This window comes from Hypomesus nipponensis, chromosome 23, assembly GCF_054491055.1.
Source record: "Hypomesus nipponensis isolate SF chromosome 23, ASM5449105v1, whole genome shotgun sequence".
NCBI classification, from domain to species: domain Eukaryota; kingdom Metazoa; phylum Chordata; class Actinopteri; order Osmeriformes; family Osmeridae; genus Hypomesus; species Hypomesus nipponensis.
Window position 1 is genome coordinate 5,443,819 of NC_140383.1, and position 23,647 is coordinate 5,467,465.

Consider the following 23,647-nt stretch of genomic DNA (forward strand, 5'->3'; position numbering starts at 1 on the left):
TCTCGCTGCATCTCTCTCATTCCCCCTCTCCCTCTCCCTCTGCCTCCCTCTCACACTCCCTCTCTTTCTCTCTGCCTCTCTCCAAAGCTGTTGTTACTGTGCGGCTCCTGCACATCATTCCACTGCGATGGAAATGAAATGAAGGTAGCTTAACACGCCCAACGGAGGCATGCTTTGAAGGATGTAACCAGGGAGGCTGGGCACTGCCAGATCCTGTTCCATGGGCTGTGGATTTGTGCCGCTGAGGCGAGGACACAGCAATCACTCAGCCATGCAGAAGCCCCGGCAAGAGGACTAATCTCTCCACCTGACTTGTGGAAGCTACGCTTTTTTTGTTTTGTTTTCTGAATTATTTATTCCTCCAACCACTAAAGACAGTTGGACAATGGAGAGGGAGTGAAGTCGATGGTAGATTCTGTAGCCGCTGACTGCAGTCCGCTGCACACATGGATGTGTTCAGCTTTGTGAAGATGCCAAAGCTGACAGGGTGAGTGGGATGGATGCTGCCGTGAGTGTGCACAGCATCTGTGGACCGGGGCTGTGTCCTCCCTCCAGAGGCACGCTTTAGAGGGGAGAGAGGGGATTTACACCGAGCTAGGGGATGGGAGATTGGGGGTAATGTATGTTGTAAGTGCACTTATTGTTTGAGGATTATCATTATAACTCTGTCTGCGTTCTGACACACGTGATCCATGCAAGGCACGGGTGAGTGATAGAGATTGGGGTTGGGTGGGTGACTCTCGACATGGAGTGGGTGGGGGCTGGGGGCTGGGGGTTAGTTAGCAACAGAGGCTAAAGTGCCTAAACTTAATGAGGTGCGTGGGAGGATTCACTGAGGCAAAATAAATGAATAAAAAAGATGTATAAAAGTGCTCTTGCACTGTAATGAAACAGGTACACTCATTCAACAAAATCATACTTCCTATGTTGTTATAAATTTTTGCTAATTGCTTTTCTCAAAGCAATTAGACATTCACGAATGTCAGGTTATTATGACAAGGGGATAATATTCTAGTTTTGACACATTGCTTCACTTTTCCTGTTCTTTTTATTTAGTTTTTCCATTGTTTTGGTGGTTCACTGCTGCATAAAGCCTATGGTAGACACCATAATGTCAAAGTAAATTGACAAGCTTACACCACACATTACACCAGGTTTGACAAAGTGATCTGGTTATTAGTCAGCAACAAAAACCCAGGGCTGAGGGCTCACACCTTTACATTTTATCACGATGACTTGATTTGGCAACCTCATTAACGTCACTTTGAAATGACTTCAGTCACTGTGGATTAGGTGGCTTCTGTCTAGAGTCCCATGGACTTGGCCATTGCCAGGTTGTTAGGCTTCAGACACTAGAACTCATCCTTAGCACAAATGAAATAGGAGCTGAGTGGAAGGTCTTACATCAATTCTGCGTAAGACAGACACTCACCTTGCACCCTTGAGTTGCGAGATCTGAACCAGCTTAATTTTCCTAAGGGATTTAGAGCCATCCGTACTCAGGCCATAAGGCTGACAGATCAGGTTACAAATCTAATATCTAAATCTAACTAATATCACATGCCACACATCGTATTGGGTGCACTCAAAGGTTTAATTCATTCTTGCGATGGGAAACAACTTAAACAGTGTACTTTTTTGACATTTAAATACATATCAGTTTTCCTTCTGAATGTTTTTAATTATTCAAAAGAGATGCAGGCCTAATTGAGAAGGGCGTAATGATGACAGTGAGCATGAACATTTCTTTTTTTTACGTAGCATCTGTTGATGCGGTTCCTCTGATTATTCCATTGAATTAGTAAACAAACAGATATGTTTGAGTAATCTATTTAGTTATTATTTAGTCTATTTTGTGTGTATCTGTAAAGAGTGCAGTGATTCGTGAGTTGAAAAACAACACTGATTTTAAACAAGGCAGGACAGGCCTGTTCCTCCGGATGATGTCAACGCAGCGTCCTAACCTCTCCATACGTAGCATCGATTTTGATACTGTTCCTGTTGAGGCGGAGCATCCTGTCTCTGCTTATAAAGCCACATGCAATGCAGTCTAAGATTAGAAGATTCCCCTGTCACAGTCTCTCCTCTTGGTGTCAGCTAGCATGCTAATCGGCAGGATATCGTTCAAGCTGAGCACAAAAAGGACAATTTTACCACAGTAATCCAATGTTTGTGTTTCATAAGGGCCCTGGAGACTATGAATGCCTTTGACACTTGGCTGTGCTTAATGCCTCACAGCTCCCGCAGACGGCTCAGTGCTCAGAAAGAAATGTCCCTGTCTTGATTTTCTGTTCTTAGCAATGGCACCTCACGGTACTCTCAACCCTTCGAGCTCTGAGATGACTTCAAAGATTGTCTCTGGTGTGTTGTTGTTTAGAGGGATTGCTCGCTGTATGAGAGGCAGCCTGTTTGGATTGAATTCTGGAATAGGTTAATTGAGAACACACTTATGACTCATGCGTTTCTGTGGGCAGGGAGATGTATTCTGGGAATCTCAGGCATCAAAACAGTGTATTTGGTTCTTGTTGAATTAAATCCATTTTATTCAGCAATATCTGTGAAGAATATAAAAAAAAAATGCGTACCAAAAGATCTTAATCATATTAATCTTATGGCATGCACAACATTGAAAGCCACCCGAGTTTATTCTTTATACACAGGACATGCAAACCACAGCAGAGGGGCTCCTACCATGCATAAATAAGGTACAAGCTTGGCATTTGGTTCATGAAAAGTTATTTTAAAGGAAACTCAAAGTATGGAAAGGCATGTTTAATGCATGACACCCCCATTCTGTAGTTTAAGAAAAGACCTTGCTAAAATTGAGACAGTGAGTATTGCAAGATTGCTGCTCGGCTCCTAAGAATGGCCAGAGCCCGGAACACAGAACAGAGGAAGTACAGCCTCCTCAAAACAAGATTTGCTGAATAATGCAGATATGTTGCACAGTGTGTTTCCTGTTGTTTACTTCTGTATTGAATCTTTTAAGCTTAAAAGCTTAGAAAAAAAGTGCATTTTATAATGAATTTAATGCATTTATTTGTGTGTGCCTACCGGCCAAAATGTTGAACACAATTTGAACAAAATGTTCATCAGCGTACACGAGGGCCTCAATAGTCTTTTGTGTAATGTGTCTGCTTTTGAAACTAGAGGCATTATTTGGGGGACACTGTATACTGTACACCATAGATGTTGGGTTAGGGTTAGGGTTGGGTTTGAGGCACCCACTCATTGTTCCCTTTTCCAGAGCTTTGCATAGAAGAGCAGTGACTAGCACAAAGAGGTACATGAGAATCTGAATCTAGGCTGGTGCCTTAGGGCTGACGTCCTCACTGTAGTGGGTTTATCTCCGACAAAGCACATTGAAGAAAAAGGGGTTTGAGAAAATGTCATATATTACATTTACATTTAGTTATTTTACATTTACATTACATTACATGTTAAAGACATTAACGGTGGGTTATTATTTCATTGGTTGGAATGGGAACCCATGGTGTTTTAAACTGTGGTTAGCCTAAGTGCAGGCAGTAAGACGTGATTAGGCTGCCTTGCCCCTGGGTGGTTTAGCTTTTTTGTACGTGACCAAAGGTTATTGTGTCTTGTCTTTCCTTATTTCCTGCAGTTTCTTACCCATAGCTGGAAGGCAAAATACTGTAGTCTGTGTGTTTGTGTGTGTGTGTGTGTGTGTGTGTGTGTGTGCAGTGCATCCTTGCATGGCATTTCATTAACTTTTAAAGTGTCCCTGTCAAAAATAAAACTCTGGCCTGAGCCAATTTTGATGGGTTTGTGCATTTTATTAGTTATACAGTGACTGGTGTTGTGAAAGATATTGATTGGTTTTGTGTGTGTGTGTGTGTTGGGGGGGGGGGGGTGTTATAACATTATTACTGGTGCAGTGCCCAGTCATTTCCTGGAACTGGTGCATCAGAGGTCCATGGCTCCAGAAGGAGAATATTTATTTGATGACGCACTGGTGCCCAGTGGATCACAGGTAGACTGTGATCAGAGCCAGCAGGATTTCAACCACACTCCGTAAAACTATAAGATCTTTGCGGGTGGGTTGGTTCCGAGATGTAATTTTCTCTACCCATAGAAGATTAGCTACAGCACCAAGGAAACCATCCTTTACAGACACAGCTGAGAACAGCATGCGGTAGAGCTGTTGCCCATGGCAACAATATCAGCACTTACAAAGACAAATACCAAAATGCAATATTCATCTGTTTTTGGAATAATAGCTCAAGTTAAGGAAAGCTTCTGCCCGAAGGCACATCCAGTGTTCTTAGGATATCAGTAGCTAATGTTTTTGAATATGTACAGAGTTTGGGTTTGCTCTTTTAATGACGCTATTAAATCCTGCTCAACTCATTTCTCACGCGCCATGTAGGTGCTTAATACCGCTTCTCAGTTGGCAAGCAATGATATGCAGCCTTGATAGACCAAACAAACCTGTCAAATAGCCACATGCCAGAAGGACTGTGGCCAGCTGGAGCCAACTTACTAACAGAGGTCAGATCAGCCATCCTACTTTTCATAGAAAAAAACAACCATGAAGCAGACCATTAGTAAATTGAACTTTCAGACTGAGTTCTTGCAATAGAAAAGCTGTCAGATTATCATCTCTCTCATTCTCTGTACTGCTCCCTTAGACTGTAATAGGCCCCTCATTTACAATCCTCCAAGATGAACACAAACTCTTCCCACTGTTTCATATTCCATAACCTTCCATAGCCAGACACCATCATGTTAGCGTGGTTGGAAAGTATGCATTTGAATTCCCATCACTTGGACTAAGTTTTGGTCAGTGAAATGGACAACAGAGAACAGCAGTTTGCTGTCATCCTGCCTGATCCCTTTCAGCACTGCCAGTCAGGACTGATCCAGAGGTCAGCACTGCTTCTGTCATGTCGGCTAAACTGAGGATTTTCATGCGTGCTACTGCATTCAAGGAAATCACTTTGTGTGTGTGTGCACGCGTGTGTGTAGGTGTTTGTGTGTGAGAAAATGGCCAGGAAGGAAAAGACAATGTGTGTGTAGACTCTCTTTTACCCAACTTGTTCCTCACTCAACAAACTGAAATTGAGTGTTAGACCGTATAACTGTTACGCAACACATTCCCTGCACAGCTTAACATATTTCCCACACCTGGAACTATTATGCCACACATCTCTTGGCTGCTTCAGGGAAATTACATGGTTTACTGTAGTGTTTGTTGCAGTGCAGCTATTCAGTGAACTATTTAGTTTATACAGGCTTTTCCGTACTGTTTATGAGACATAGTGTGATGTTAGATCCTTAATGGCAGATAGTCACTTAACACTCTGTACTGGTAATGGGAGGAATGTTGGTGCCAGTGTCTGGGTTTAGTTTCAGCTTCAGACCACACGCCTGCAGATTATCCCTGTGAATTATTCAGACAAAGCCGAGTGCTTGTGGGTTTGAATGCTCCAGCTAGGTGAAGTGTTCTGCCACCTATAAAGCTCAGTAGGAAGAAAATACTCTTCATTAACAACCAATGAGTCTGCTGGATACTGCATCCTCAGGTAGTCGTGGGAAGGGAAAGATCAGGGGAAGAAAAACAGAACGAGACGAGAGAGAGAGAGAGAGAGAGAGAGAGAGAGAGAGAGAGAGAGAGAGAGAGAGAGAGAGAGAGAGAGAGAGAGAGAGGCGTTGGAAGTGGCTGACTGTGACAAAGAAAGGATGAGATTGATCGTTCTGTTTTTTATAATTCACTGAAAAGTGATATGCACGGGCACACAAATAAAAACGTCTTCCATGACCTACTTAATCGTTTTATGAACTGGAAAGAATACTGACAACAACACCCATTTGAAGACGAGGATAATGCTTTTTACCATGCATACCACGATGGATGTGTGAAATTAAGTCCCTCTATTAAATGTGGTCAGGGTCGTGATCTCTGTGTTTCAGCTTGGATTATAAAGCGGCCTGAACTCCACTGACCTTCATTGCCATAGCAACAGAGACTTCGACCCTCCCAGGAGTCCTAGCGTTTCGTTGCTTGTTATTCTCCCTCTGTTTCACTCCCAAGTGATTCTCTCTGCTTATGTATTATCATATTATCTTATCTAAAAAGACGGATTTACCTTTCCGGAGCAATTATTTCTAATATTCCAGTCTTGATTTTACAGTCCTTTGGGTGGTTCATTTTCACATTCAGTGGACAATGTATGCATTTTAGAACTGGCTTACATTTAAAAAGATTAAGTGTTTTCTGTTGAGATTTACTCAACAGTACTGTACGTATTCAGCACCCTCCTTCCCTTGGGGGATCTCTGCTGAACTGATATTTTCCCAAGTCAACTTATTTAAGAGGAATCCAACCCCTCATTCCTTATTTTCAGCATTGTTGAACATAGAGCCAAACAGAAACTCTAAAATAGTAGTTTGTCTGAGTTTCCTGGTTACCTGTCCATGAATTGTACAGCGTGGGTTACCCAGTTGGTGCTCCATTACTCAGTCCTATGTGATAGTGCAGGCATCATTTATTAATGCCTGCCGAATGGACTTGGTTTCAATGTCCACCAGTGGCTGAACTTCTGCAACTGATCCAGGGGCCATTATTCTACCACAGGCTTCAAGGCATGATGCACCTCCTGTGCACAGACAAAGGAAATCAAAGATCAAAATATCTACCATTAGGCCATTAGAGGAGAGAGTGGCGGAAATAAAGAGAATGGATTTTGCACAACAATTTGTCGATTCAGAATGGTTTTTTGAAGGCACATCAACTGAATCTGTGAGTAGAGTGCACCATTTTGTACACGCTCTACGCACTGTGACAACAACTTCTAAATGTGTTGCTGAAGGTTTTTGTTAGGAATGCAGATTACCCAAGAACTGACTAAAGTGATCCCCATTATGAAGCACTCCAACAGATGTAGAGATGTTAGACTTCATTCATTATCCTCAGCCACGGCAACTTTGGAGAGATCATTTGACTTTACAAATTCATCGGATTATTTTTCCACTGAAACGATGAGAACAGAACTGCAGTGCTGAAGGTAAAATGCAGGAGTAGGACATGTCTTACTGCTGTAGTCATGTTGAAGTGACACTTGTTGTGTTTGTGGGCAATGCTTACCATTTTTGAAACGCGCCTCTGCAATCCATCAGGAAATAGTGGATATTATGAGAAGTGGGACATGACTGAGATTAACTTGTCTCTGATCCTGTAGACCACATATACATCAGTCCAGTCTGGGATAGAGCTGTTTCTAAATATACAGCCAGGGGTGCTTGCTCTCTGCTAATGGACTGTTGGTCCAATAAATCCATACTCTTATGGAAACACTAATACCTCTCAAACACACCATTGTTGTCAGAGGCTTCTCTTTGAGGCCAAGTTATCTCTCTTTCTTTCTCTCTCTCTCTCTCTCTCTCTCTCTCTCTCTCTCTCTCTCTCTCTCTCTCTCTCTCTCTCTCTCTCTCTCTCTCTCTCTTTCTCTCTCGCTCTCTCTCTCTCTCTGTTTCTCAATGGTACTGTATTCGGCAACATGAATGCTATTTTCAGCTGTCTTTTGCTGTGACCAAATATGAATGCATGCAGATTTAATGCATCCAGTAGCACCGGTAAGTGCTTTTTTGATGAGGTTAAGTGAGCTGGCTCCACTATGGCTTCATTTCTGTTTTCTTAAGATGATGGAAGCATTAGTGGTGTTGTGTTTTGTTAGTTGATTTTTCCCCCCAAGCTCACAGTCCTCACTGTTGGTGAGTCTGCAGTGTTCATGCATAGTTCATGGTATATACTGTGTTGTGACTGTGCACACGCACATGTGCACGCACACACATTAAGCTTGGTGGTAACTGGGGGGAAATTAGGAGGGAAAGAAAGAGAGGCTTTGAATAATGGATGTGAAGATCCATGTTGCATGGCAGACAAGCCTTTGAAGTGACATAACTGACTGCTGCAGCTTCCATAGCTTCATCCATTCTACAGCCACAAAGAGTTAGAATACAGAGAGAGAAAAAAAGAGAGAGAGAAAGAGAGAGAGAGATAGAGAGAATGCCTTGGAGGGAGACAGAAAGAAAGAGCGGGAGAGAGAGTGAGAGTGAGAAGAAGAAAGAGAGAGTGAATGAGGAAGGGAGAGAGAGAGGCAGGGGCTGGGGTGTTAACAAGCTTTAGCATCACCCATTCACCATGTTTTGCCACATGTGACTTAGTGTTGCAAAGAAAAAGGAAACAGTAAAACTGTGGGGAAAACTGAAGGCAAAAAAGGCCTGTATGAGCCAGAGGAAGTCAGGAAAGAGCAAATCATATTTATTTTACAGTACAGACGTAACAAGACGTTATACAGCATATGCTACCTTATAACCCCAGTGAACCTGGTCTCTTTATTGCCCATTGTCATATAATTCCTCGTCATCCCCTATATTCTATCTTTCAAAATCTGCTGACGTCTTGAAATAAAACCAATTTCATGGTTTTGAAAGCATTAATCAGTGTCTAGCTTACATTATACAATGTGTGTTAGTTCCCTTCTAAACTCTGGACATACAGTACAACACAGTGTATGAGGCAGACGTGAGACATCCACTCATGTTCATATCTGTTGTCAGACAAACATTTTCTTTGATAGGACCATACCGTTTTTAATGAGGAATGCATATTTATTTTATGCTGTGTTTTAGCTGATTCTCCCGAGTCGTTGACTTAGCATAAGTGGGTCCATGACCACTCGTATTACTGTAAATGCTTCTCTCTGAGTCCTTTCAAGGCTGAAATTCTCCCTCTGTGCTCCTTTCCAGCCACCGGACCAAGTCTACAGGCTGGCCTCCCCCCTCTGGGACCTGGAGTGCCTCCCAGGGTCCCTCCAATGGATGGGACATGGGCTCCAATAGAGAGGGGAGAGATTGTTACATCAAGTAAGTGATATATTTCTTTCTCTCTGTCTCTCTCTGTCTCTCTCTGTCTCTCTCTGTCTCTCTCTGTCTCTCTCTCTCTCTCTCTCTCTCTCTCTCTCTCTCTCTCTCTGTCCTCCTCCTCCTCCTCCTCCTCCTCCTCCTCCTCCTCCTCTTCCTCTTCCTCTTCCTCTTCCTTCACCGCTTTCTCTTAGCCCTCTTCCTCTTCTTCTTCCTCTTCCTCCTCCTCTTACTCTTCCTCCTCCTACTCCTCTTCCTCCTCTTCGTTCCCCAGATGTTTCACAATCTTTGGCAACCTGTGATTATTCCAGCCACGTCACAGCCTATCCACTCTTCTGTCTCCATATGTGCATTCAGAATGCTGATTCTCTTTCTTCCACTGCTGCGCACACACACACGCTGTCCCTACTCTCTCTCCCTCTCACACACGCTCACAGATACCCTAGTCAGACTCAGACACGAACCGGGCAGAGCGCTGAGAAGCGCGGAGGTAAAGCTTGTAGTGAGTGAGGGAGAGTCCCTGCCGATACAGAATTCACCTGCGTAGGGTCTAGCTGGGATCTAACTGAGGGTGCATGTAGCTGCGGAGATGGAGGGGTGCAGTCTTATCAGCATAATCGATCCACAGGCAGTGGTGGATTTCTGAGGAGGACTACAGGTAAATATGCTCTCTCTCTCTCTCTCTCTCTCTCTCTCTCTCTCTCTTTCTCTCACGCTCTGTCTCTCAGTTTTTCTCTCCCTCTCCTGCTTTCTCGCTCTCTATTTTTCCTCTGTCCCTCTCTGTTTTCTACATTTCCCTCTCAATCAATTTCCTCTCGGTCCTTTAATGTGAGTGTGTCATTCTACAGTTAATGTAACAAGTGAGTGGATGTTATATCTCCTGTTCTCTGTAGGAGGATACGGATGTTGCCTCTCTCTCTCTCTCTCTCTCTCTCTCTCTCTCTCTCTCTTTCTCTCTCTCTCTGTTTCTGTTTTTGGTTCTTTCTCATAAACGATAAGAAGAGGAGCGAATTCAGACCGTGTCTAAAAATATTGCCCCCGCATCTGCATCTATGCTTCAGCATATGCTGTACTCACACTGTGCTTTCCCTCTTTGTGCATAAGATTCGCTGTGCTTCCGTGTGGTTTTGACTCAATGGACTACTTTGGAGCATTAAACGACCGGGACTGCACATAATGCACAGAATCTTGCTGCCGGCTTTCACAGCACAGTTGCTGTCTTGTGGGCAACCATGTTTGTATGAGGCATGGAGGGAGGAACTGCAGGAAACTTGTCACACGCGGGTTTGCGACTTGCATGGCGTGATGTCAGAGAGGTTACATAAGAGGAAAGGTGCACCCGAGGAGCTGGATGCAGAGCGGTAGTCCGGTTGAGGCTGATCATGGAGGCCGGTCCGGCTCCGGCTCGGACTGCTCTGCGTTTGAACAGGACTCATAAATAATGTGGTGCCTGTGCGTGTCTGTCAGCAGCGATACGTCAGGAGGCTTCAAGGCCTCGGTGTCTTCATGCCAAGTTGGGGTATTAACCACAGGTACTGTCTGCGTGACAGGGATTCATCCATAAATCATGCGTCATACCAGTTAACAAGCTAACTGTAACGTACAACAAATATCATAATCAGTTTAAGGAGCCGTTTTGCAAAGACCGGTTGTCATTCTGGTCATCTGTCATTTCATTAGATATTTCTTAAACATGAGAAGAGGAGTTTGCAGAGATTGCTCTTTCCCCAAATATTTCTGTATCAAAAGAAAAACGTTTAGCTTTTTGCAGCAATTCATTATTCAAGCTCATCAGCTGGGCAGGGAATGGGTCTGCCAAACCAAAGATGTCAGATCCAATTTGACAATGTCATGGATGATGTGTGTTGTTACTGTCATTGTGACTACTTATGGTCCCATGGCATCAGGCCTGCTCATCTGGTGGGAACACAGTGTTTCTGAGAGCTGCGGGCTGGTTTGGGGCTGCATTAGCAGCTAATAGGGATGATTAGGGACCATTAGACGCAGGGCTGTCAGCACTTTGGGAGGGAGGCCATCTTTAGCAGGTGGCCATGGTAGGAGATGAGACAGCACACTTCCTGGATGCACAGGACCATATGGTTTACACTGCGCACAATCTGTCGCATTGCCATGTTAATGCAAAAAACAGTGGACTTACCCAACCCAAAGTGCATTTGTCTCCGTCACACATTTGATGATACCTGATGCAGTGCGCTATGACTGTAATCAGAAACCAAGGGAAATACGACCACACATCATGAGATAAGTAAGTGTGCCTCTAGTAGGAACAATGTGTTTGGTGGGTCATTGTATACTTGGTGAGAGATGTCAAGGCTATCCTGCTCCCTCCCCTGGCTCCTTGTGCCTTGAAAGATTAATTATGGGTTTTCACCGCAAGGGGAACATGTGTCAGGAATGGCAGTGAATTACACACTGCCTGGGCATACAGGCCTGCCCACAGCCCTCATTAAACAGTGTGGCACCATGTGGAGCTGGTGCCTCTGCCTCTGCCTCTGCCTTTACCTCGTTCTCTGCCTCGGTCTCTGCCCCAGCTGCTGTAGTCTCTGCCCCTGCCTCTACAATGGTCTTTGCCACTGCCTCTGTCCCTGACTCTACCTCTATCTCTGCCCCACCCTCTGCATTGACTGCTGCCATTGCTGTACCAGGCAGAAGAGTAGAAAAATTATACAAAGGAACAACATTTTTGGCTACTTTTTCCCCCAATGGAGCATTGGTAATGGAATGCAGCTGCTTAATTGAAATAAACTGGCCCTGGGTGAAACGAGCATTGAGGCTGACCAGTGTTGATTTCCATTAGGGTATAAATGACAGGGTTGACAAGGTTCAGCAGCATCATAAGTCAGACTTTCCTGCTGCACCGTGTCCCTGGCTTGGAAGAGGCCTAATCACCACCTTCCTTCACTCTGTGACAGAAGTCACCACCTTTTTGGCTCCTTCTCCTGTTCCTAATGAACCCCATGGATGAATTATAATACAATAAGCATTCAAGTGAGCTAATGAACTGTTAATTGGTCAAATCTGTAGTACTGGTGTAATAAAATGTGGATTGTTCTTAAGATATTTTTGGTGTAGTTGAATGTGTGGATCTGTTGCAGATAGATACATGGTAGCTTGATTGTCATCGCCTACTCATTCTATTTTGAGGCTTCCCACTAGTTGGTTACTTTTGACTAAATTCTCCTTTTTCTCTTTCGATGTCTTAGACATGAAAAAACATCATGTGATGCCATACTAGCAACATGACATTTACTACGGTTGTATTTTATATTCTGAAGGTTCAGTGTAATGCTTAGTACAGAATATTATTGTGAATACTTTTTATCACAGTGTGGATATTGACTATGTAAAAGATGTACTACAAGATAGATGTGCGGACTAATATAATATAATGACTATAATCTCTCAGCTAATATGTTCGTCTCTCTCTCCCTCTCTGCCTCCCTCTCTCTTCCCCTCTCTCTCTACTTCTTTCTTTCTCTCTCTCTCTCCCTCTCTGCCTCACTCTCTCTTCCCCTCTCTCTACTTATTTCTCTCTCTCTCCCTCTCTGCCTCCCTCTCTCTTCTCCTCTTTCTCTACTGCTTTCTCTCTCTCTCCGCCTCGCTCTCTCTTTCTCCTTTTCATGTGAAGCAACGTGTCTCAGAGCAGTTCCCTGGAGGAGGTCCGTCTGGACTCTGACAGGTTTGTTCCTCCAGCCCCCCGGAAGGTGGAGATGAGACGAGACCCAGTGTTGGGCTTTGGCTTCGTAGCAGGCAGTGAGAAACCAGTGGTGGTCCGCTCAGTCACTCCAGGTAAAACATGACAGAAGCTCCCAATGAACCTCATTATGTCATTACTCACCGTATCAACAAGCCAAAATGTACCAATGGGCACAGGATAATGAAAGAGAGGTACTATATTTACTACGAGGTGAAAAACAAACAACAGGCTGTATTGCAGTGATGCATCCACATTTTTAAGAGAGCTGAATGAATGAGCCACCTTTCACCCGACAGTACGTACTGGAAAACAGCATATCCATAAAATCAAGAATTATAGCTTGATCTTGTACCATTAATCCCACTTAACCCCTCTCCCATGTGTGCTGGCAGGGGGCCCGTCCGAGGGGCGGCTGGTCCCGGGAGACGAGATCATTATGATTAACGACGAGGCTGTCGGCTCGGCCCCCAGAGAAAGGGTCATCGACCTCGTCAGGTATGGGGGTGCTCCCAGCCTCCGGCCCACAGTAGAAGACTGGAGGGGCCTTCAGTTGGTAGATTGGCTGTGCTGTAATTGTCCAGTGTCTGTTGTCACGGTGTTTTGTTGCTGCCTCCAAGCAAATGCCTGACATTCTGTATTTCCAAGGTGAATTATTAAAAATGAATTTATGGGTTGGAATAAATAACAGGATTTAGGTATTTATTGACCTACTACCAATTTTCACCCATTAAGGACTGTGCTAACGTCCTTATAGTTGCATGTTTTATATAATGATGATCATTTAAAGTAAACATTCATACAGTAGACCTAAAGGCTGTTGAGGCTTCGATTGCCCTATTTGTCTCAGAACTGTGTGAAGGATGACAATCTCATGATAACAATGGCCCTTCTTGTCAACCTCTACACCATTCAGGTCATACAACTGTACAGTCTGAGCCGGTAGCGAAGGTTTTTTCCCTGTGAGATTAATGTGCTTGACTTGGTTGAGTGACCGCCTGAGAGGCGAGAGTCCTCATATGACCTGGGCTGCAGTTTTACAGTAGATAAGTGCTGTGAAATACTTCGATACGCAAGTCGGTTTGTCACGGCTCCTTCGGCCTCCACCAGACTTTGGCTGCAGTGAAATACTATGCTTTTACAAAGATGAGGAAGAGCCAGGCATGGCTGACACAGATTGGTTCTGTTGTTTTCTAGCCCGTATTTGTGCGTTCCTTCTAACAACAATGAGCGGTCCTCCATTATGGAAACTATGCTCCTCTGAAAACCTGCTGTCCTTGATTATTTAACATGCTCTTCACGTCGATGTGACAATTGAGCTTTAAATATTTAATGATGTTTTGTCAGTGAGTGTCTATTAATGGTTGTGTGTGTGTGTGTCCTGTAGGAGCTGCAAGCAGTCCATCCTGTTGACAGTTGTTCAGCCGTATCCAGTAAGTCTCGCCGTCTTCAAAGGTTTCATACACTACAAACGCTTCATAGTAACCCCAGAGGAAAACCCTTCAATTGGCTGCTTGTGTGTGGATCTGATTACATTGTTGACTTTGTGATTGCAAGAAATGAATTATGGCCATATGTCTATGCAAGCCCTGTAAGTAAGGGTAGAACTGTAGTATTACCCTGGCTAACTGAAAGAAACTACAGTACAAACACCAAACTTCTCATTTCAAGAACCTACTTCACTCATAAAACAATGGCATTAATTGCACCCATTTGGGCAATTTATTACTTCATAATATGTGCAATTGAGAGTAGTCATACAAATTACACCCTTTCATCATTAATTGACTTTAATCATGTTTCTCAGAATTATGCATGTGTGCCAGGGGGAATAGCCTGATGAGCTGTGATGGTGTTCTGCTGGAACGGCCCTCGTGGAGAAATAGTTAGCAGAACATAAGGGCTGTGTGTCCTGTAAAACAACACAAGGGGATCGGAGTGGGCTCCTATAATCCAGACTGGAACTGTTCTCATTTATCAGACATGGTCGTGACAAAGACATAGTCACCAGCGAGGTGTCCTTCCTCTCAGTGCCTCGTCCCACCATGTCTTCAATTACATTAATACTTTGGATGAAAGTGACTAAATGTAATACAGGGTTGATGATCCTCATTCTAATGAGAATTGCTGTACTGAAGGGGCAGAAAGGTGGCCTTGCTAGTTTTATAGGATGGCATTCATAAATGGACCACTGAGGACGCACTGACTTGTCTGAAGGGGAACTGCAGAACTGTTGCCAACTGTCTTCTCTTTTCATCCTCTCTGCTCTTAAAGTCACCCAAATCTGCGTTCATCAGTGCAGCTAAAAAGGCCAAGTTAAAGTCTAATCCAGTCAAAGTCCGCTTTGCTGAAGAGGTCATCATCAACGGCCAGGTCCCAGTAAGTAGAACAAGCAACACTCCATCTTAGACATTGGTTTCAGGTCATGCTAGATTCTGAGGCAATCGACGTTTAATACCATTTGACCATTTTCCGTGCCGGAATAGGAATTAAAACATTTCCATACTATAATAGAGCTGTTTGTACTTGAATCACTTTTAAATCATTTCAGCACTATGAGAATGTTCCCCTACAATCTGTGACCCATGTAGGTGGATATTGAAAACAGTAACTGATAATCTTCATTTCATCCCACTCAGGAAACTGTGAAAGACAACTCACTGCTTTTCATGCCAAATGTTCTCAAGGTGTATCTGGAGAACGGACAGACAAAGTCCTTTAAATTTGACAGTAACACGTCCATTAAGGTGGGTGAAAGTCTTGCATGTTACTATAACATCTCAAGAGCTATCATATATAAAAAACGAACTCTCCATTTAACCAGTCCATAATTCATAGTACATTCATAGTACATAGAAGTATATTGTCCACATATAGGTTATGTAAGGTTCTGTTCCTTAGAGTGGCATAAAGTAGCCTATTATCTTTATTTAATTATGACTCTGTAATTATCTAAAAGTGCATTCACAAAGCACTTGCATACTTTCACATCAGCTTGAGTTTAATTAGCTGTGGTGGACACAGAAGTAGGCCAGAGCATTTCCTCTGGTGTTGAGAAAAACCTTCTAAATGTGTACGTTACTGAAAGATTATACAACAAGGTTGATGATTCCATCTTTTTCATTAGTTTGTGTGTGCAATTTTAGGATGTTGCGTTTCTGTCATTGAACTTGTCCACTGATTTTGCATGTGGATGGATTGCACATTCCTGCTTGCAATACGGTACCAGATAATAATTATTTGTATTCACGTGGCAGGGCTTGCACATGAGGTCTGCACAGCATGTACTAGGCATGATTAATTAACAAGGAATGTGTCTTTCTAAAAGGATGTCATCTTGACCCTGCAAGAGAAGTTGTCCATTAAGAGCATCGAGCACTTTTCTCTGATGCTGGAGCACAGATCCGAGGGCACGGCCAGCAAGCTCATGCTGCTACACGAACAGGAGATGCTTACTCAGGTGAGCTCCGCGGTGGAGGGAATCGCAAGCAGCAATTCACAGAATAGTGCCTCATCATTCAGTTAGAGTGTGTTGGCACCGTATAAGTCTTTTGTTCACAGTAGAGCGTGCCAGATTAAATAAGAGCGTGAACAGGGGGGTTGTGAAGTTGAACAGCATGCAGGCCTTCTTATTACATCACAGAGGGCTAGCGCTACACTGTAGGTGGTAATGATTCCGACTGTGTCAATGCATATTTGCTCACCTCCTAACCAATGTTCCGGTAAATGGGGCTCATTATCATCCGCCATTGAGGAGATCATAGCTGGTCCATGATTAAGATCATGTGTTTTAACCTTAGAGTGAAGCTTTTCTGTTGTGAGCTGAATATCTGGGGTCACGTTCACGTCACCTTTAAACAACCAAATCAGTTCAAGTTTTCAGTGAATTATTCATGCTACTTAATAGCCTGCTATTGAGTCATTCCATGTACTTGTCTTGTGGCCCAGGTGACACAGAGACCGGGTTCACACAAGATGAAATGCTTTTTCCGCATAAGCTTCGTCCCAAAGGACCCGGTGGACCTGCTCAGGAGAGACGCTGTGGCGTTTGAATACCTCTATGTTCAGGTGATTACCAGGATTACAAGTACAAAATACAAATACAAAATACTATTCAGACTTTCTCATTTGGAAATAGTTCTGAAATATAAACTGCGAAAAATTAAGAATAAAGGTACACTGTCAGGAGCTGGATAATAACCTCCCTCCCTCCCTCCCTCCCTCCCTCCCTCCCTCCCTCCCTCCCTCCCTCCCTCCCTCCCTCCCTCCCTCCCTCCCTCCCTCCCTCCCTCCCTCCCTCCCTCCCTCCCTCCCTCCCTCCCTCCCTCCCTCCCTCCCTCCCTCCCTCCCTTCCCTTTCATCTGTCCCCTCCAGAGCTGTAACGACGTCGTGTTGGAGAGATTTGGCTCGGAGCTGAAATACGACACGGCCCTGCGTCTGGCCGCTCTGCAGATGTACATCCTCACCATCAACACCAAGCAGTCCCAGAAAGTCTCCCTCAAGTACATTGAGTGAGTAGATGGGATTTCACACTCTGCGCCTTCGCAGTCCAGGTCGAGAAAGGTTTGATTTGATGGCCGGCCTCCTAGCTGCTGTAGTTTACCACCAGGCAGCTGAATCTCCTCCTTTGTCAGGTCCTTCTTCTCTGGCTTGGCTGAGGGCTTCATGGAGGAGTAGGTGTTCTTCCTTCTTACTGAGGCCATGTAGAACTCACAGTTTATTTCTTTGATTAACTGTCAGTGGGGTGATTAGTCCAGAGATGAATACAGAACAGCTGCTGAGCATTTGTTTAGTGTCTGATGATTGTATCATAAATACAGTAATTCATATAGATATTGATTTTCTTGACTCCCCGCCCGGTAATCAATGCACATGCTACGTAGGAGGTAATACATTTTATAATGATCAAGAATGTTGACTCATGGCCACTAGTCTCTGTATAGATTTTCTGTGGCGTACAGAAGGTCTTCTTTTGGTACTTTGATACTTGAGTACTTAGTATTTTGACTTGTGTGTCTCCAGGAAGGAGTGGGGTCTGGCTTTGTTCCTGCCTCCTGCAGTGCTGTCCAGCATGAAGGAGAAGAACATCAAGAAAGCACTCACACACATTCTGAAAACCAACCAGAACTTGGTGCCTCCTGGTAAAAAGGTACAGTGGATTCTTCTCTTTTTCAACCACCCTTTAACCAGTGAATCAGTGTGGTATATGCTGCCCCCTAGTGGAGGAATAACCTGCTTTTAAAAGAAACCATTCAGATATGTCATGATTTGTTACATTGTCCCCAAACAGTTAGTAATACATAACATATTCTATAAGGATTACACAGTAAACAATGCTACTCTTGCTTTTCCCTGTGTCACATTTCATGTCAGTGAATTGTTAATTTCTTCCCCCAGCTGACGGCATTGCAGGCAAAAGTGCACTATCTGAAGTATCTCAGTGACTTGAGACTGTATGGAGGCCGAGTGTTTAAATCCGTTCTACTGGTACGTCAATTCTCTGACTTATCACAAATCAATAATCACAGTAAAAAAAAAAAAAATCTGGCCAGAATCGACTCATTCACACGCCAACGAGAGACTTTTTTTTTTTCTTTTTTCGTATAATGGCTCCCTGTGCTCTGACCACTGCAGCAAGGAGAGAAACACACAGAGGTGACCCTGCTGGTCGGACCCAGGTACGGCATCAGCCATGTCATCAACACCAAGACCAACCTGGTGGCACTGCTGGCAGACTTCAGCCACGTCAACCGCATCGAGATGTACACCGAGGACGAGAAGAACGTCCGGGTGGAGCTCCACGTTCTGGATGTGAAGGTCAGAACGCTCTCTGGGTCACATGACTGGGCTGGTTATACACAGCATTTGTATGCAGTGGCTGTTGATTGTTTGGCAGATGTATTTAGTATGTGTAGGAGACTAATTAGACGATCACTAAAGTATGCAGTCTCGTTTGGGCACTTGGTTTAATCTCTGTCCACAGTCCTTTCTCATTCAGTGTGTGTTTATTGTTTCACAGCCCATCACCCTGTTCATGGAGTCGGTCGATGCAATGAATCTTGCCTGCCTGACTGCTGGCTACTACAGATTACTGGTAGACTCTCGTCGTTCAATCTTTAACATGGCCAAAAGCAACACGGGAAACACAGATTTCGGTGAGCGGAATATAAAAAGCCATTGAAATTTCATCAACGTACTGTTCCAGGAAATCGTCAAACCAACTCTGCGTTTCCTCTTTTCAGGTCACGAGGCGAGAATAAAGCAGAACTACCAGGCCATTGAGTGGACGTACAGCACGCCGTGCGAGGACCACAGCACCCAGCGGTATGGCCGTGAACCCCAGGACAGAGACTGCCAGTTCATGGAGCACGGTAGAAGTGAGAGTGACGTTCCTCCCGTCTACATCACGGAGATCCACCAGCCCCAGCAGAGCCTGCACATGGCAGAGAGAGCGGAGAGGTGCAGCCGAGGGCCTCACCAGCCTCACCCCCCACCTTTCCTCAGCGTCCCCAGGGCCAAACCCCAGGACTCCCCCCGCAGCGCCAAGGTCTCCTTCATATTCGGGGAGCCTCCTTTAGACCCCCAAAATCTGGGCTACCAGCGGCTGATGGACAAGAGCCCGGAGATCTTGGACAACCACCGGCACATGTACAAGCGTCTGGAGGAGGACTACAAGATCATGGACCCAATCCTGGAGGCGGACAGCTATCAGTACGGCGCCATTGAGGAGCCGCTACTGAGGGACATCTGCTACGCCGAGACGACGGACGAGGCCGAGGACGAGGACGAGGTCAGCTGCGAGGAGGACATGATGATGGGCGAGATGGACAAGCCCACTTTTCTGACCCTCTCCGGTTCCTGCGACGACATCATCGACCTGACGTCGCTCCCCCCGCCGCCGGAGGGGAACGACGAGGAGGACAGCGACGTCCTGCTGCACTCCCTCAACCTGGCCATCGCCGCTCCGCCCCCCGGCTTCAGGGACAGCTCTGATGAGGAGGAGCAGCATGGGGCCCAGGGGCCCTCCAGGAGGGGCCAGGGCCCCAGGGATGACATCCCCGTGTCTGTCATAGACTCTGTGCCCAACCCGGGCGAGGAGGGCCCGGAGGGGCCGCTGGACGATGCCATGGTGTCCACCTTACAGGCTCTGGAGGCCCTGGCTGCATCAGAGGATGAGAGTCACCCCCAGTCAGAAAATAGCACAGGTTCTTCTTACACTATTGTAACATTTATTCATTAACACCACACAATGTTCCAGCCACAGCCACTTTTAATTTGTTTGTTGTTGATTTTTCAATAAAATCCCATTTGTTCTATGTTTCCATTTTGTGTCGGTGTTGTTTCATTCATTTGAACATTTTATCACTCATTTTAGAAGCTCTCTGTTTTGTTGATCATTATGCTTGATTTATAATTTTATATAATGACAAAGTAGCACTTGAAACACATTCAAGTATTTTGTAGAGAGAAAAGCATCACCAAAATATTATACTTAAGCCTACATCCAATCAAATTGGAATGGAAACAGTATTTTTACTTCATTTACAAAATTTGCAAAAACAAATGTATCAAACAATGCAAAGATGGAGCTATTTTATATGAGTCGTGAGGTGCTGGATGAAGTTTTTAATGAGCCGTCTGTCTCTCTGTGGCACACAGGTGTAGAAATATCCCGGGTCTTTAGCCCAGAGTCCTCCTCAGACTCCGGCAACGAGACCAACTCCTCCGAGATGACGGAGAGCTCCGAGCTGGCCGCTGCTCACAAGCTCTCCGAGAGCCACCTGAGGATGTACGTGGCCACGGTGGAGGGCTACCAGACCCTGACCGAGGAGAAGACCGAATTCCCCGTCACCCCCTGCGAGGACGGGCCGGCCCCGGAGACCCAGGACGACGAGGCCAGGTCCTCAGCTGTGTCCTCCTCCCAGATCCTGCACCCGGACGGGGGAGAGATGGAGCCTGAGACCATGGAGACCAAATCCCTGACTGACTACTTCGGTAAGATGCACGTGGGCTCCGTGATGAGCAGACAGCCAGGGAAGATGAGAGAGGAGGAGAGCAGGAGTCAGGGCGATGTTGCTGATAAGTGTCACGCCAACACCCGGGAGCCGAACAGGGAGGAGCTGCCGCATCTGGTGGGGAAGTTGAACGCGTTCACTGTCCGAGATTCTCAGTACATGAACCAGTTGGACTTAGGTCGAACTCCGTTTCGAGAGAGGCATCAAAAATGGCAGCAGCGATCGCATGGGAACAAAATGGCGGACGTTCTCTCTCCGGATTGCGTGAGTGACTCACGGGCCTCCCACGCTGACGGGGAAACAATGCAGGGAGACGAGCAGGACTCTGATGAGAGAAGCCAGCAGTTTGATGCTCGTTTACACTCCCCTGCCAAAGACCCCCAGAGCGCGGAGGACGCCAATCTACAGCAGCGTAGCGAGCAACAGCAGCTAAGCAGGATGTCAGCAACAGAGCAGGATGTCACCAGACAGTACGAATACCACCTGGCTAAACGCATGTCTTCCCACCAGAGTGAAGGCATTCACTCTCTCCAGAGCTCCCAGTGTTCCTCCATTGATGCTGGGTGCAGCACGGGCAGCAGCAGCTGTGTCACACCCATGGACTCCCCCCTCTGCACAGGGGAGAACCTGCACCTTCTGTCGGAGACCTCCCTCAAGGGCCTGGGCTATGTGTCCGGGGAGGAGAAGGCCTATGGACCCCAGGGACAGGGGCTCCAGGGCAGGGTCAGCCATGCTAACATGGACCCAACCCTGCTGCGCAAGATCCACGCAGCAACCAGTGCTGAGCCTGGGTTTGGCACTGTGAGGGATGGGGGCCACCGGAAGCCCAAGATAAAAGAAACCACAGGTACAACTACATAGGGCTGTGCTCCCTTTGATCTGTGGGTGAATGAAAACAAATGCAAATTAATTGGATGCGACGAACCACGTGAACCGTTGAATTATTAGAATTATTAAGCACTTAGGATCAAAGGGAAAGTCAAAATCAAGGATGTCACTCATGATAAACTTGAAACACTTCTATAATCAACAGTATTTTCAAACTTCTTTCTTCATATGGGAAATGTATGTGTAGCTACTTGATGATTCACATCAGACTGGAATGTCATCTCTCTTAACACACAGACACTTACTATTTTGATCAGGGACAAGGCAACGTTGTCAAACTCATGCCAGAGAGATCCTCTAATTATATCATTAAGAATAGGCCATTGCCGATCAAAACTTGTAGAAAGGGAGATGCTTAACAATTCTCTTTGTTTTTCTCCTACCCCTAGTGTAGCTTGCACACAGCTGGAAAAGGCTGGTGGAGAGGAACCATCCTCAGCTCTCTCAAACCAGGTCAATGCCACCACCACCACCACCACCTCACCAGCATCATTAAACAGTAGCACAGAGCCTCGTGGGCCACAGCTCCAGCCCCTGCCCCTTCTACCCGCCCAGGCTTACCCCTCAAGCTTGCCCCCATGTGACCCCAAGGCAGGTGGCCTCAGGAAGTCACTCAGGCTGCTGCGGAGAAGCTGGAGCAGCATGACGATAGGCTCTGGTAGCTTTGAGGCTCTGGTGAAGAAAACCAAAGCCACTCTGAGCGGGAGGAACGGCCAAGACGCCCGGTCACCCGACCCCCCGAAAACACGAGGGAGAATTTCTGCCGAGAAACTGTCCGAGAGCAAGTCCCAGTGCTCAGGGAGTTCCCCCACCACAGGCAGTAAGCTCATTAGGAGGGCATCCATCATGCTGCCAGTTTCAAGAGATGCCAAGCAGCTCAGAGCCGTGCCAAGGTCGGACACGGGCTCCTGGAGGTGCCACGGAGCGCTCAGCCACTGCTTTCTCAGGAGGAACACCCGGGAGGATGCCGATGACGAACATGGAGAAAAGCCCTCGCAGGGACTCTCCTCTGGGGAACAGAAAGCCTCCTCCAGAGACGAGGAGGCGAAGAGCACAGTCTCACTGCATGTGCCTGGAGGATCTCACACAGCCGAGCAGCTCGACAGGGCCAGCGTAAAAGGCATGAGCCTCAAAGCCAGGCTTGCCCGAGTGAACTCCATGAAGGGCAAGACCTACAGCCTCCCAAGGGGGTTTCCAGACGCACGCAGAGATGCCCTGGAGATGATCGTTCTGGTGCGCTCCAGCGTTTCCCGTGAACACAGCAGCGGGAGGTCAGAGGTCGACGAGACAGACCCGGGGAAGTACAGCCAGCTGCTGTCAGTGGAGGCCAAGGCGCTGGGCAGCGCCTGCAGTCAGATGGCCATGGTGCACGGCGACCCTGAGGAGATGCTTCTGAGCCTGACTCACAGCTTCCACACGCTCTGCTGCCTAACGCAGGCCTGCATTGCCCTGCTGGACGGCCCGGGCAGCCCGGCCCAGCAGAGAGCGGTGGGAGCCACGGTGGACGAGCTCGTCATGAACTACGTGTGTCTGCTCCACGCTGCGGAAGCGGCTTGGGACAGCGTCCCTAGTGGCCAAAGTGTGAACACGTTGGCACGTCACTCCGCCACCATGTCTGCCATCGTCAACACTCTAACTTCCTCACTCAAAACACTGTTCTGTAAGTAAACACACGTTCGTCTACACAGTGTCATTAGAGATTTCAAAGCCATACATAGGAGACGGGGGTTCATTCTACCCAACCAATGTGAACGGCTGTGACAAACCTTGCCTTGTGTATATTTTGTTTGATATGTAAAGTAAAATGAATTATATGAATCAATACGACAATTTTAAAAGAGATTATATTCAGGCCACAGAGAGGAAATAAGTGAATTTAAGATTATATCACCTGATGTTACCTGATATATAATATCAGCCATAATTTCAATTAATGATTAACACATTGTGGGTATTATTGTGCAGATGAACCCTGATAAGTGTATGTCCTTCCCTTATTTGTATTAAATACTCTATGTATAAACATTGTTACATATTGCACATGACAAAGATATTATGAAAGATGATATTAACAGCTCTAGACAAATCAATGCGCAAGACAAGACATATTATATGATCAAACAATCCACATGACCTCAGTCTTTTG

At 45.8% G+C, this 23,647-nt stretch overlaps 1 protein-coding gene across 3 annotated transcripts in view; it reads left to right on the forward strand.

Annotated features, from left to right (window-relative positions):
- The window catches only part of frmpd4 (FERM and PDZ domain containing 4), a 31,485-nt gene extending 7,944 nt beyond the window's left edge, over positions 1–23,541 (forward strand). Inside the window, exons 1-17 of one of the 3 annotated variants that reach the window (XM_084688325.1) lie at positions 447–487; positions 8,770–8,886; positions 12,533–12,693; positions 12,994–13,096; positions 13,986–14,031; positions 14,873–14,977; positions 15,238–15,345; positions 15,927–16,058; positions 16,547–16,666; positions 16,973–17,109; positions 17,621–17,747; positions 17,996–18,085; positions 18,233–18,415; positions 18,618–18,753; positions 18,841–19,803; positions 20,258–21,460; positions 21,896–23,541. In XM_084688325.1, the coding sequence (XP_084544451.1) occupies positions 447–487; positions 8,770–8,886; positions 12,533–12,693; positions 12,994–13,096; positions 13,986–14,031; positions 14,873–14,977; positions 15,238–15,345; positions 15,927–16,058; positions 16,547–16,666; positions 16,973–17,109; positions 17,621–17,747; positions 17,996–18,085; positions 18,233–18,415; positions 18,618–18,753; positions 18,841–19,803; positions 20,258–21,460; positions 21,896–23,169 (5,046 nt within the window). In that variant the 3' untranslated portion in view covers positions 23,170–23,541. Of the gene's footprint in view, positions 1–446; positions 488–8,769; positions 8,887–12,532; positions 12,694–12,993; positions 13,097–13,985; positions 14,032–14,872; positions 14,978–15,237; positions 15,346–15,926; positions 16,059–16,546; positions 16,667–16,972; positions 17,110–17,620; positions 17,748–17,995; positions 18,086–18,232; positions 18,416–18,617; positions 18,754–18,840; positions 19,804–20,257; positions 21,461–21,895 lie in introns of those variants that run through there. The other 2 variants (XM_084688326.1, XM_084688324.1) reach the window with 2 other exon arrangements.
- Positions 23,542–23,647: the final 106 nt, after the last annotated feature.